This window comes from Xenopus tropicalis, chromosome 1, assembly GCF_000004195.4.
Source record: "Xenopus tropicalis strain Nigerian chromosome 1, UCB_Xtro_10.0, whole genome shotgun sequence".
Classification (NCBI taxonomy): domain Eukaryota; kingdom Metazoa; phylum Chordata; class Amphibia; order Anura; family Pipidae; genus Xenopus; species Xenopus tropicalis.
In genome coordinates, this window is record NC_030677.2 from 182,448,218 (window position 1) to 182,463,307 (window position 15,090).

The 15,090-nt window shown below is 37.8% G+C and overlaps 1 protein-coding gene across 2 annotated transcripts; it reads left to right on the forward strand.

The window, feature by feature from the left end:
* The first annotated feature begins 318 nt into the window (after nt 1-318).
* On the forward strand, nt 319-14,285 carry gtf2h2 (general transcription factor IIH subunit 2). 2 transcript variants are annotated; one of them, XM_012960692.3, is made up of 16 exons: nt 319-468; nt 2,359-2,455; nt 2,535-2,612; nt 3,326-3,362; nt 3,490-3,576; nt 4,038-4,088; nt 5,575-5,629; nt 6,502-6,607; nt 7,743-7,833; nt 8,449-8,536; nt 9,257-9,364; nt 9,484-9,547; nt 11,844-11,947; nt 12,113-12,215; nt 12,345-12,384; nt 13,498-14,285. In XM_012960692.3, the coding sequence occupies exons 2-16, from the start codon at nt 2,400-2,402 to the stop codon at nt 13,609-13,611; spliced, it is 1,182 nt and encodes a 393-aa protein (XP_012816146.1). In that variant the 5' UTR covers nt 319-468; nt 2,359-2,399; the 3' UTR covers nt 13,612-14,285. The 2 variants fall into 2 exon arrangements, with proteins under 2 accessions (XP_012816146.1, NP_001011081.1); NM_001011081.1 differs by lacking the exon at nt 319-468 and adding an exon at nt 737-759.
* The last annotated feature ends 805 nt before the right edge of the window (nt 14,286-15,090 follow it).

Genomic DNA, 15,090 nt, shown 5'->3' on the forward strand with positions numbered 1-15,090 from the left:
CAAAATACACATCATATCTCCAGAAAAGTTATAAAATTTGGTATGTATGTCGAAGCCCAATTAGTGACGAAAAAAACGATATATAATTTCCCTAGTTTCGTGGAGGTTTTCCTACCAAAAAACATTGTTAAAGTGAATGAGTACAAAATGCTTAAAAAACGTCTGGCACTGGGGGGAACCGAAATGACGAATTCGGCTGGCACTTAAAGGGTTAATTAAAGGATTGGATTTACTCATCAGGCAGAACCCCCCCCTTGTCTGGGTTTAGCCTCCGGCCAAGGTGGCAGCCCTAAATCAGGTTCAAAATAGACCCTGGTATTTCAGGTACAGAGCTGCCCATATAGGTGCCTAATAAATAGTGACTATCTGTGGCATCTACAGCAGCCCCTCTGCATAACCTACAGCTTGCCAGCCAGAGCCGAACCAGTACTTTGTAGGGGGAGAGCAATGAAGACACTAATTTGTTTGGTAAGGAGAACTTGTATAGGGTCACAACTGATTCTCTAGAGTTATTTTGGAACCACAGGCATAAATCAGCCACTGCATCTCGCAATAACACACAGCAACACACAACAATCAAGATCATTAATTTGCAAAAAAGAACGCCTCTCATACACCCAGCCCTGCCGCGCACTCTCTATGTAGTAGGAAAGGGCGGAACATTTATTCTCCGGCTACAGTTTTGCCCGGACATTTGTAAGCGCAGTACCCAAACACCCTGCTCTTCCGTCGCATGGGAGAAGCGAGACAGGCTTAGATGTAAGTGACTGTCATTACGTTTAGTCATTTGTGGGCAATTGATTTCCAGGTCCCTATATTATACCCTGCAAAACATCTATAAAGGTGGGCGATGTATATACAAGCAGTATTCGGCCTGAGGTGATCTAGGGTGTAATGTCCAACATTCCCCAGCTTGGCAGTACCTTTTCTGTAAATTAAGTTTATCCTGCAGAGCGGAGAGGACTTTTGCCATTGGTCCCATTGGGATTTGGATATTAAATGTTGTTATTTTTAAGCATTATTTTATGCTGCATAGTATGTAAGTAAGGGCTGACCAAGCAGTAGTGTGCAAAATTATAGAAACCAAAATAAAGTATCCACGATAAAGAAACGGGTTAAACCAGTAGTGTCAAAAATGTGCCCAGGACCTTTATACCCCAGTTAAAACCCACATATAAGGGGTCCTAAGTCTATAAATCGATCCCTTGTACCTGATACTGCCTATGGGCAACTGCAGACCACTGGAAATACATTAAACTCCAGTGTATTTGTAAACCTAAACAGGAACAAATAATGCCATGGTACAGGACCATTCCGTGCCCCTGACTATGTGATTTGGTTTTATCCAAAAATCCACTTTTATGAACATCAGTCATTCCAAAATGGGAGTTTTATGAAAGACTAAGATGAAATGTTTATTGATGTGCTGAGTTGTTATTCCTACCTTTCGCTGAATGAAATGAATGATTATTGATTTAGTGAATTGTTATTGCTTGGATATAATCAGTTGTTGATTTGTTAAAACTATACAGGTATAGGACCCGTTATCCAGAATGCTCGAGACCAAGGGTGTTCCGGATAAGGGGTCTTTCCATAATTTGGATCTTCATACCTTAATTCTACTAAAAATCAATAAAACACTAATTAAACCCAGTAGGATTGTTTTGCATCCAATAAGGATTTATTATATCTTAGTTGGGATCAAGTACAGGGTACTGTTTTATTTTTACAGAGAAAAAGAAAATCTGTTTTAAAAACCTGAATTATTTGATTAAAATGGAGTCTATGGGAGACAGGCTTTCTGGATAACAGATCCCATACCTGTACTGCTTTTATCTGTATCGATTTATTTAGTGACTTTAGTCACTGTTTATTGTTGGGGATTTATATTCTTTCTTTTTTTTAAGCAAAAATTTTTGTTGCTCAAATACGTTTCCATTTTGGTTTTGATATGCTTTTTAAATATCTACATTTTTTATATATGGACTGGGTGGCTCACATGTTGATTAAAAAAATATATGTGTGAAAATGTATGTGCAAGCACGTCATCATGGAGTCATGGAGTGCCTGCAGACACAAAGCATGCTGCGCTGCTCCTTGCAGTAAATGTGGCAACAAAGTCACAAATGGCACAGAGCATTTTTTGTTCTGCGTATCAAATAGGTGCAAGCACTAAGTGAATGGCACCCTCACTTTAGCACCACTTATTATGCCAACTTTTGCCTCTGTCTCATAGTAAATGAGCTATTTGTTGCTTAAGGTAAATCAATTTGTTGTGTTTCAAGAAAGTTTTCTTTGCCACTCAGTGCATTGCCAGTGAAATGTAGTTTCTAAACTAGTGTTTGTGTGTGTCTTTAGAATCCTTATTTAGGAAACAGTTGCCTCTTGAAGACTAAATCATGGATGAAGAACCAGAAAAGACAAAGCGCTGGGAAGGCGGCTATGAAAGAACATGGTAGAGTTCAGATCACAGTATTTATTAACTTTGCTTTGTCAAGTTTTACATGAATTAACCTTACATATAATTTCTATAGGGAAGTTCTTAAAGAAGACGAATCTGGATCTCTGAAATCCACAATTGACGAAATTCTTTTTAAAGATAAAAGAAAAAGGTAAACATGCAAGTTATTTGGATCACATAAATCTGTATGGCTCAGGGAAATGCTTTAGAAGGACATCTGTATTCAAGGTGTAAAAATGAAATTTGCTTATACTGATGTTATAGATTATTATGAATTATACATTTGGCTTTGGATTGAGGTTATTTGATTATCTGGAGTTGTCCAAATGTCTCCATACAGCGGCCAGTAATTGACTATGCTGGGGCCTGATTGTAATGACATGCTGATATCAAGAGGTTAGCGGAAATCTTGAGCTCTTTAGGATAAAAATCTCCTTGGAAAGCCCTGATCTGGATGAATACCAAACTGCAGAATATGTTGGTGCAATTTCACAGACAATCCATGCTTTCATTTGTATGCTCAAATTTTTGCATTATCCTTAGAAATTGTATTTTCCAGTAGAAAAATGAAGTTTAGTTGTCTTAAGTTGCATTAAGTCATATGAATTTGGTTTGACTGAACTCTAAAGGTTTTGTTTGAGTTCAAATTCTGTAAAATGTGCAGGGATTCTTTAGGAGAATATATGTACTTTGATATGACAGCTGTTTTCTTTCACTCCTTTCTTTTCTATACTTTATTATGTATAAAAATCCAAACATAAAACCTTTTTTAAGGCAGTTTGGTGTTTGGCCAAGAATGATGCATTCCTACTCAATATGACTGAATATGGCATAAAGACAATTTATATTTTCCTCTAATTTTAGGATCTTTGAAAATCGTGGTCAAGTTCGACTTGGAATGGTGAGAATAGTCTCATTATATGTGCAATTTTTTTTAAATTTAGACACAGGTATGCCCTTTTGGACTTCTGTGGTAATTCTGTTGCACCAGACTGGCAAATGAGTTACACGTTTTGTTGGTTTGCTAGATGCGGCATCTTTATGTGATAGTCGACAGTTCAAGAACAATGGAAGACCAAGATCTGAAACCTAATAGGCTCACATGCACTTTAAAGGTAACTTTATATCAGTATAGTGTGGTTTTATCCCAGTTCCTGCTAAATTTCAGGGACTGCACAAATATCTTTGTAGGAGTAAGGCAAATACTAAGCTGGTCTGAAAACAGGTGGTTCTGACTATAAGGATATATGCTGTTTTCAGATAGATAAACACGCTAGCTGCTTGCTAGAATGTTTTTTCCTGCATTCAGCTATGATTTGATTGAATATCAAATTGAAAAAAAAAGGTACTGCAAATCTTACAAACTGCATGCCAGATAGATCATTCCATATATTTCCTGTAAACAGCTTATTACTTGTGCTTGTGTAGATCATTTTCTTTATAATAAAAGATAGTGCTTTTTAAACATGCACAGCCATAAGTCACCATTCCATATTGTTCCTTGTAAATAAACTCTTTATGTACAGATTACCTTTGCCATTTAACTGAACTGAAATTTTCCTCTTTACATTTTTAGCTTTTGGAATATTTTGTAGAAGAATACTTCGATCAAAATCCTATTAGTCAGGTAAATGTTACTGCTTTTATGTATGCTTTATCAGTATATGTGTTGTGATTGTAGCATGCATTGATTGTAAATGGCCTGCTTTTTCTAGTGTGTTTTTCTTATGTTTGGACTGCAGGGTGGGCGAGCACCGTGTCAGGCAAGAAGTGAGTTTGTTTTGTTACTAAGCCTCACTTGTTCAGCCAGATAAGGCTTATTGATAGCTTTAGTTTCCATCATATAAGCAGTCAAACTCCAGAATTCTAGGGACTTAGGGTTTTCCGGAGAGGGAGTCTTTCTGTAATTTGGATCTGCTAAAAAATAATTTAAACATTAATTAAACCCAGTAGGATTGTTTAGCCTCTTAGGGCTGTGGCACACGAGGAGATTTGTCGCCAGCGATTTTTAAAAGAGCGATTTGGCGACAAGACGAGCGACAAGACGCCAATGCTAAATCAATGGAAATCGCCAGCGTCAAAACATACGAGGCTACTTCAAATCGCCTGCTGTTTCAAATCGCACACAGACCCTTTTCTGAGCGACTTGAGTAAACATGAGGGGGGTTAACTGTTGAGTGTACCATGGGTAGCAGATCGCCTGGAGCTCAACTCGCATGAAATCTCTTCGTGGGTATTGTCGTGGCGACTTGTCGCCAAAGCACCAGGGGGAAAAAACGCAGGCGACAAATCTCCTCGTGTGCCAGAGCCCTTATAAGGGTTAATTATATCTTAGTTGGAATCAAGTACAGGTACTGTTTTATTTTTACAAAGATAAAGGAAATCACTTTTAAAAATGTGAATTATTTGATTAAAATGGGCTCTATGGGAGATGGCCTTCCTGTAATTTAGAGCTTTCTGGATAACCGGTTTCCAGATAACTGATCCCATGCCTGTGCATGAGAATGTGTATCAGGAGCACACCCTCTTGATATTTTGGCATAGGATCTAATAAATTAAATGAATTAGTATAAACTTAGTCAAGGTGCTACACTGGACACATAGACACATTTATATTATTTATTTCAGCAGTTTCTTAGATATGTGCATTTACCAGATACTTGAATAATACCAGCCTTTCGGCTTAGCTGAGAGTCTGCAATCATAGGATTAACTGAATACAGGAAGTGCATTGAACGGGCATAGTTAGGGTCACTGATGCTCTGACCTTCAAAGAAAGTCAAAAAGCCTGCTATTAGCAGTCTAACATTGCCTAATATCAGAAATCGCTTAAATTAAACTAATGTTAATTGCAAAAGTGCTCAGAGGATCACTCTGAATGTTTGCATTAATTATTCTCTTTGGTTTAGTTAACAGAAGCAGAAAGAATATCCTAATGCTTCTTTGCTTGTTTCTGTTGCTTCTGTCACATTATAAAGCCAGTAGAAGCTGAACTTTACGCTTGTTATATTATCCAGTCTAAGTTATTTTACAGACCATGTTTCTTTGGATAAGGGATTCCCATTCACACAATACATAACAAGCTGTTATTTTTGTTTTACTGTACTCTACAGATTGGCCTAATTGTTACTAGGAACAAGCGGGCAGAAAAGCTCACTGAACTTGCTGGTATGAAGTATATCTTTTTTCCTTTGACATGTTGCATGCTCCATTTATAAATGGGCAAAGCCATACTGTTAAATGTTCTCAAATGTAATTTGTAGTGGAATATCTTACGTAGTACAGATAGAGGTTAGTCAGTCAAGCCTTTTATGCTGGGTGTAATTACAATGTGTGTTCTGTTGCCATTGGATAAATGTTTTCTTTAATGTGGTACGTTCAGTGAGCAAAGGTAAACTGCCCCACAACTGGTGACTAGAATGTCCAATAGTGAAATTTTCCACAGCTTTTTATAACCATTATGCCTTGAGTGGATCCCCTGACCTAGCATGTGAACCCCAGTGGGTTTTAAAAGGGGGTTATCAGCCAACCCAGAAGTGAATGGGGCTGGAGTTCTAAAGTGATCTGACTGATAGGCCAGTGGTCGAGTATATTGGGTACATCCAATTTTGCTGTCCAGCTGGGCCTCAATTAAGCAATATTAATGGAACAATCAGTTAAATAGGCAGAAAATTGTTTAGTGTGTTGCCAACTAAAAGCTTAGAAACTTTAATGATTACTTATACTCAAAATGTCAAATATCGCCATAGATTGCTTTCCAAAAACACAGTGGCTACATGCCCCATAGCCCTAAGTGTTTAAACTCAAGAAATAAAGTCAATTAAAGGCTGTTCTTTACATATCAAAGAAGTATTGGCAATACACCAACAGCAAAATCCATTTGACATCTTCATATATTCTAAAAGCTAAAGCCTAGGTAAAAATGTGAGGGAATAGCAAGTGTACTGTAGCCAACTACTTAAAAGGCAGCAGCCTCTAGGGAATGTTTTATCTTTTAATGGCTGAAGTGTATTGACTTGTAATTTGTCATTGTTATTTAGGCAATCCTAGACAACATTTGAATGCTCTGAAGAAAGCCGTAGACATGAACTGCAATGGAGAGCCATCGCTGTACAACTCACTGAATCTTGCTCTGCAGACACTAAAGTCAGTGGTTTTGGACTTTTATTCCACCTTTTATTACCTAGCAATGTTTTAAATCACAGAAGCTAGTGTATTCTAAGGATTTGCCCAAATCTTTAGTGATCGGATTTAAATCAACCTTAAAGGGGTAGTTTATCTTTATGTGAAGTTTTAGTAGGGTACTTTGAGACAATTTGTAGTCAGTGTTCATATTTTATTTTTTATAGTGTTTGAATTAAATTCCTTATTCTTCTGTCCATTTTCACCTTTCAAATGAGGGTCACTGACCCTGGCAGCCAAAAAACTATTGCTTTGTGAGGCTACAATTTTAAAATTATTGTTACTTTTTAATGACTTGTTTTTCTGTTCAGGCAGTCTAAACAGAAATTCAACTTAAATAAAATTGTCTTAAAGGAGAAGGAAAGGCAAAGTCACTTGGGGGTGCCAAAATGTTAGGCACGCCCAAGTGACTTAAATTGCTTACCTTTTACCCTGGGCTGGTGACCCTTTTTGGAGAGAACAGCACCAGCCCGGGGTACCTGCAGCGCTTCCTGCTCTGCTCACGCGTGCATGCGCAGTAGAGCGAATAGTGGAACTTTAACAGAAAAGTCGGCTTTTCATTCTGCTGCGCATGCGCCGTCCTCTGGAACTTGCCGGAAAATGAAGCTGGAAGGAGGAAGCACTCCGCTACAGGTACCCCGGGATGGTACTGTTTTCTCCTAACAGGGGCACCAGCCCGGGGGAAAAGGTAGGCAATTAAAGTCACTTGGGGGTGCCTAACATTTTGGCACCCCCAAGTGACTTTGCCTTTCCTTCTTCTTTAAAATAAAATAGTCTGCCTCATACTAAAATAAATTCAAAGGTGAACCTACTACTTTAAAGCCAGTGGATTTAAAGCTCAGGACAACTGAAAGTGACAAATTGTATCTGAAATCTAAAAATCATGGATATGATGCATTCCAACTGTCCTTACTGCTCCTTAAAGAATATTTTGTAAAGTATTCAGTTTATATTTAAGTCTAGTTCCTCATTAGGTCAATTAGTTAATGCTTTGAATAGGTTTTTTTTTTTTGGAGACTGTTGTTTAGTACTGTTGTAATATCACCGCAACTGGTTTCTTGGGCCCAAAAGGTTGGTAAATTATATATTTTTTACACAGACACATGCCTGGACATACCAGCCGTGAGATCTTAGTGATTTTTAGCAGCCTGACTACTTGTGACCCAACAAACATCTATGACATTATAAAGGCGAGTATCTGCTGCAGAAAATTCTGTTTAAACAACTCCAATGACTAAATCCTCCCAACTCAAACATTAACAGATAACTATCACTGTGCTTTTATGAGCCATGTATTCAGACACCAAAGAAGGTAGCAAAATTAAGATTTACATGCCTGCAGGTTAATCCACTTTTCAGTTTTACCCCACAAAGTACAGTAGCATTGTGGGTGTGTACAGAGATTGTTACTGCAATACAGCCCTAATATCTGTTGTGTAGACCCAAGTGTTATGTACATATAATGGGGGCTTGCCAGCTTGGGTGAAGTCATAAACAAGTGATTTTATCACTAGCCATCAGGCATAGATTTTACCCAGTCAGTTGTGGCAATAATTGACAATTGGGCAGGTCATAAACTCTGATTCACCCAGAAATTTAAATGGGCCCAAATAGGGTACCAATCATGCAGAGTTAACTGTTGGGCCTGTACATGGCACAACAGGTGGTCAGCTTGGTCAAGAGTATGTTAACAGTGTCTCAGCATAGCAAGCATACATGAAACTATTGGCACCCCCAGATGTCTTTAAACTTTATTAATGCAATGTTTATGTGAGTGATTTCCTCTTTATTATTATCTTCGGCAGTGTTTGAAAGCTAGCAAAATTCGAGTATCTGTGATAGGTCTGTCTGCTGAGGTCCGGGTCTGTACTGTACTCACGCGAGAAACTGGTGGTAAGTGAAATCCTGATTTAAATGCTAAATTGGTGGTGTGGATCAACCACACTTGCCAGACACATGCAAATACCACAAAACAGAAGCGTGTGGATATCTTCATTAACAATGCACTTTATAAAATGTGGGATAACATCAGAAAATTCATTTTTTATTAAATATATCCTATGTGGTGAATGAGCACTGTCCATTTCTACATGTCTGTCTTTTCATTATTACAGTGCCCACATACAAACTACAATGAATGCAGGACTGGCCTGTTATAAACTCATTAGGGCCTCATTCTGAGACAATTTGCAATCAGTGTTCATATATATTTTCCTTATTCTTCTGTCCATTTCCACCTTTCAAATGGGTGTCACTAACCCCAGCAGCCAAAATAACTATTGTTTTGTGAGGCTACAGTTTTTATTTTATTGTTACTTTTTAATTACTTGTTTTTCTGTTGAGGCAATCTCTCATTAAAGCCTGCTTGTTAGGGTATATGTATGAAATGGAATATCTCTGTTAAAGGGGGAAACAAAGCATTTGGAGTCACTGCATTTATTTGAATGGCAACCACGCTGTGTATCCACTGAAAGGCTAACTGCTGTGTTTCTGGATGATTTTTTTTAATCACCCAGTTGGAAAAACAGACACCCAAAATGAATTCATGTTCTATTAGGTTTCTGTGGGATTGTGATTGATTTATTAAACATGGCTTTCTTATGCTGTTGAAAGGAGTCTATCATGTCATTCTGGATGAAAGCCACTACAAGGAACTCCTGATGCACCATGTAATCCCTCCACCAGCAAGCAGCACCTCTGAATGTTCTCTTATACGCATGGGTAGGTCACTAAATAAATCTTATTAGAAACTGCACGCAAAAAAATGTAGAGGATATTTCCATAAGTTTGATGTTATTTTTTTTACTTTGCTGTAAACATATATATTTTTTTTTATTTAGGGTTTCCACAACATACAATGGGATGTCTCTCAGATCAAGATGCAAAGCCATCTTTTAGTATGGCGTAAGTATACATTTTAATTCTTCTAGACTTATCGATTTCCAGAATAGAATCAACTTTATATTTGTTTGTATTTTCTTTATTTTTTGCAAAGCAGAATTTCATTCTGTATAAACTAGAATTTCCATACTTATATACAGGTCCATTTCTTGGGGCACTCAAAAGCAAAATATACTGCTATTTACTAAGTTAAATTCACTAAAAGGTCCTGAATGTTAAACAATTTAAATCAACACATAAGTTTTTTTAGTGAAAAGAACAAACATTTATTCGCTCAGAAGATTTAACACAAATTCAAAAAAACATAAACCATACTATACCACAGTGGAAAGGAAAACCCAGTGCCTCATGGTACCCTGATGAAGCACCTAATGGTGCGAAACGCGTTAGGAAGGAGAGTGGGTACCATGAGGCACTGGGTTTTCCTTTCCACTGTGGTATAGTATGGTTTATGTTTTTTTTGAATTTGTGTTAAATCTTCTGAGCCAATAAATGTTTGTTCTTTTCACTAAAAAAACTTATGTGTTGATTTAAATTATTTACTAAGGTATATGAGTATAGGTCTGTGACGTGTGTCACAGAAATACATACAAATTGGGTTTGTACTTAAAGGTAGTGGGAAAGTGGTGCAGTAGGAATGCAGAATGGATTTTCATTGGAGGAGCTGCCTGCATATTTAAGACACACACTATGAAATTAAAGAGATGATCATTGTAGTAGGTTGTAGTTTCATTTGCAAGTTTGTTGAAGGTAATTAATGTAAATTGCAATAAAGGGAACTTGCCTTACATAACTTTATGCATATTAAAAAAATTAAATTCTGAGCAGCTTTTCTATATACATTTGTTAAAAATGTTCAGTGGCATTAGAGTTATTTTTATATGTGTGACTGTTCTTATGTACCCCACTGGTGTTTCTGAATTCCAGGACAAGGTAGCAGAAGCCAGGTGATTAGCAGAACTGACTTCTGCTACAGTGTTTTAAGTGTCAGAACCAGGAGTGCGTGCAGAGAACAGAAAGGGATAAATGAATAATGCTCTATTCGCATTTTACCAAATAACATTTTTTATGTATATTGTGAAGTTGCTTAAGATGTGTGTCATGATTTCATCATCATAATCATGTTTTTATTATGCAAAAATTAAAATTCTGTGTGGCGTTTCCCTGTGCTATTAGTTTTAGTGTTTGTTTACACAAAAGCTTGCTTGGGTGAGATTTTGTTGTATGACCAGTTTTCTGTGTAAACTTTCAGATGAATGATTTAAAAGAGGGGAAAAAAAACATTTCAGCATAATCTAATGTTTTTGCAGTTCACTCAGTTCTGTTGGTAGGTTTACACAAATATCTACACACTAAACAGTATCCACAGATGTAAAAATTACCACTAATGACTAATTAAAGGTTCATGTGCTGGTTTGTATGTTTCTGTTTTTGAATGCTATAGAGTGCTTTATTTCTAGCAGCATTTTAATTGGTATTCATTTTAGTGCTAGAGATCCTGGTTTGATTCTCTGCAGCAAATGCTTGTGACCCTAGGCAAGTCACTTAATCTCCTGTTGTACTGGCCTTGATTCCTATAAAGCGCTTTGAGACCCATGGAAGAAAATCACTTTGTAAATGATTCCCTTTTTCCCCCAGCATCCTAAATATTCTATTTTACTTATAATATTAATATTGATTCTTTTTATTACTTATCTTTCTATTGAGGCCCTCTCCTATTCCTCTTCCAGTTTTTTCATTGAAACCAATGCTTGGTTGCTAGGGTAAATTGGACCCCAGCAGCCTGATAGCTGCAGCTGCTGAATTCCAAACAAAAATCTAAATATTTCATAAAGCATTAAAAAGAAGACCAGTCACAAACTGTTTGAAAAAAATCCCTTTCTGGATCATATTCATATTTATATCATATTTAAGGGGGAACTACCTATTTAATCATCTTATTTGCCATTTTATTTCCCCAGTATAATGTAGATAGTCTTTAAAAGTTCCTTTCTTTAGGCTTGCATATTAGTATTTCCTCACCAATGCTTACATGCTATTTTATTATATAGAACCACAATGCAAGATCAGGTAGTATCATAAATACCTTAATGTTTTCTATTAGCTTGAATGAATGCATAGGGCTGTTAGGTGATTCAGCCAGCGCAGCACTGCTGTGTAACCTGTGCTATGGATTTACAATTTCTTTGAATGTTTGCCATAATGTATCAGTGTGTTCTCAACAGCTTTTGTTAATAGCTTCCCTTAGTGGCTCTGTGTTACGTGCTAACAAATGACACTCTTTCTTGTTATTTTCTAGTCATTTGGATAATACCAGTGAGCCAGGCCTGACATTAGGTGGCTACTTCTGCCCTCAGTGTAGAGCAAAGTACTCAGAACTTCCTGTAGAATGCAAAGTCTGCCGTAAGTACTCATCCAGTCTGTTCAGTGACTGTGCCTGCAATAATGAGCAAAATGTTACTTTGCAGTATCCATCTTGTTGTTGACTGGCTGACAGTTATAGTGTTCAAATGAATATTGGCATTCCTGGCACTGTCACCACTTCTTAACCAATGCTTATTCCTTTAGGTCTCACGCTGGTATCCGCTCCACATTTAGCACGGTCGTACCACCATTTGTTTCCCTTAGATGCTTTTAAAGAAGTCAGTCTAGAAGAATATGAAGGAGAAAGGTAATTACGATCATGTGTTAAGTATGCACTATTAAATATTCAGCTTACAAGCTTGTCCTGTGAAAACAATTCATCTCAACATAACAGTGCTAAAATGGTTAAAATTTGTCTTTGCCTTTAATATTTAAGGTATTGCCGAGGGTGTGATGGAGAGCTTAAAGATCAGCAGGTAGGTACCATTTGGATGCATGTGGGATTACAGCACATATAGAAAGATGTTGATTTAAAATGCTGCCTTATTTGCTTACTATGCGGCTTTAGAGAGTCATTCAGGAAAAGGGATCACATATTGCAGAGTTCCAGATAACCAGTGCATAGATAGACCGACAGACAGACATAGAAAAGCGGGTTGGAGGAAGTTGTTTATTTCTCTTAAAGGACATGTAAACCCCACACACAAAAATGTAATCAGTGAAAAGTCTCTTTGAAATCTTTCAATACCTGCCACACTGGTTGTCCAGAGGTTAATACTAAGGCTGCAGCATCCCCTTAATCACTTAGATTTCCTATTCCTCCTGTAACCCACTCGCCCCCCTCCCTCAGGAATTTGCTTTGACTTCTGGCTTGTGGGCATGCTCAATTGTTCTAAGCTCAGATTACTAAACACTCCCCCCAGTTTAGCAGCCAGTAAAGAGATGGCATTGCTGGTTCCCATAGAAACTCTATGGCAGCTCTAGCTGCCTGCTTCAATTTTTTTCTCCCAACCTCCTCTCCTGAGCTCAGCTCAAACAAAGCAGAACCTTTATCAGAGACAGTTGAAATGAAATGTATGCTGAATAAGGGTCTGTGTGTGTATACTGTTTGCAGATTTAAATGTATCTGATTATGTATCAGAGGAAAAATGGCCACCAGGGGAAAGCTGCTATTTGCTTTAGGAAAATGTGATGGTGCTGGCAAGCGGAGGGGATATATGCAGTACTCATGATGCCATTTGGGTGGGGGAGTCCTGCTCAATAGATTTACGTTGTAGGCAAATGTAGGCTTTACATGTCCTTTAATACCCCTTTTTATTGACCGTTTTTTACATTATTTAAAGCCCACAATTCATATCTTTAGCCCCCCCAAAATTTACTGTCTTATCTTTCCAGATATATTGGGTTGCCATGCTGTTTATAGTGGCTCACCTTGGTCCCCTTTATACAGAAAAATGTTATCTAGCTATAGAGAATAGTAGTTAAAAAGAGAAACATCAATTTGAGATTAACAGAGTTGTAAACAGAAATAAAAATGCTTGTGATGTTCTTTTAACTAACATCTAGTTTGTTTGTCACCCTCAATGCAGGTTTACATCTGCCCAGTCTGCCAGTGTGTCTTCTGTATAGAATGTGATCTCTTTATTCATGAGTCCTTGCATTGTTGTCCAGGCTGTATACACCAGCAGCCCGCCCCAGTATGAAGCCATCCATGTAGGGAAGGCTATGGACTGCTGCCACACTATCTAACAGGGAACTTGGAACATAAAGTTAAATGAAGACTTTCTACAATTTTACATATAATTGCTATTTAAAAATAGAAATGGTTTTTTTTCTATATTGAGCCAAGCTCCTTGTTAGGAATTATTGCACAGCTTAGTTTCTGTACAGGTTCGGAAATAGATTCCAAATTACAATTCAAATCAAAACATTTTTGAACTCTCATGCCTCATAGTCCTGTTTATTCTGTTTTATGGTGGATAGCATTAAATGCATGGGAACTATTATTCAGCCTTGGGTTTGTTCTTTACCTGGGAAATACGACTGTAAAGGTTCTGATTCATCCAGGTCATGGTATATCTGTAGTAATAACTAAAATCAACTGGACTCGCAAGAAAAACACAGCAAGTCCAGTTGATTTGACCTTTTACTACAGATATACCTGGGAAACAAAAATTTCCATTGCTAAAGGAGTTTTTAAACATCTTTATATTTACAACAAACTGTAAAGGCTTTACTTATGTTTACATATGTGCATATGGCCCAGTTGTACATTGTTTATTTGTTTGGAAATTATGTGCTATTTTTACATTTTATATAATAATAAGCTGTATAACCAGATTAAATACACAATGTAAATAAAATGATTTTAATATTCCTTACTGTAGTCTTAATTGTGCCACCTTATAATAATGTGTTTTTTATGCAATTCTTACTTTCTGATTGGCTTAGTATAATAAATAAGTTAAAATATCTTATTAAAGTTTGAGGAAGAGTAGTTAAGATAATTCATTGATTGATCCCGATTGATCACCTATTAAAACACCCATTACACGGCACTCATTTCTCTCCACAGCCACAGTCCCTTCCCAGAGGCTATTATCCCCCACTGCTACTATAGGCACCATCTCTCCCTACTATACCTGCTATCCCACAGCCCCAGTCCCTTCCCAGAGGCTATTATCCCACTGCTACTATAGGCACCATCTCTCCCTACTATACCTGCTATCCCACAGCCCCAGTCCCTTCCCAGGGGCTATTATCCCACTGCTACTATAGGCACCATCTCTCCCTACTATACCTGCTATCCCACAGCCCCAGTCCCTTCCCAGGGGCTATTATCCCACTGCTACTATAGGCACCATCTCTCCCTACTATACCTGCTATCCCACAGCCACAATCCCTTCCCAGAGGCTATTATCCCACTGCTACTATAGGCACCATCTCTCCGTACTATACCTGCTATCCCACAGCCACAATCCCTTCCCAGAGGCTATTATCCCACTGCTACTATAGGCACCATCTCTCCGTACTATACCTGCTATCCAACCGCCTGTGGAGTTGACACCCTCGCAGCCCTTTGGCCATTCAGTTTCTACTACATCTCCCCCCCTCTTCCCTTCTCCCAAGAAGATCAAGCAAGAATGGATCAGGACTCTACTAATTGCCCCTCACTGGCCCAG

Coding starts and splice junctions, on each gene's coding strand:
- gtf2h2 (XM_012960692.3), top strand. CDS start 2,400: ATGGATGAAGAACCAGAAAAGACAAAGCGCTGGGAAGGCGGCTATGAA. Junction 3,363..3,489: donor GTCAAGTTCGACTTGGAATG/GTGAGAATAGTC, acceptor TTGGTTTGCTAG/ATGCGGCATCTTTATGTGAT. Junction 8,537..9,256: donor ACTCACGCGAGAAACTGGTG/GTAAGTGAAATC, acceptor TGCTGTTGAAAG/GAGTCTATCATGTCATTCTG.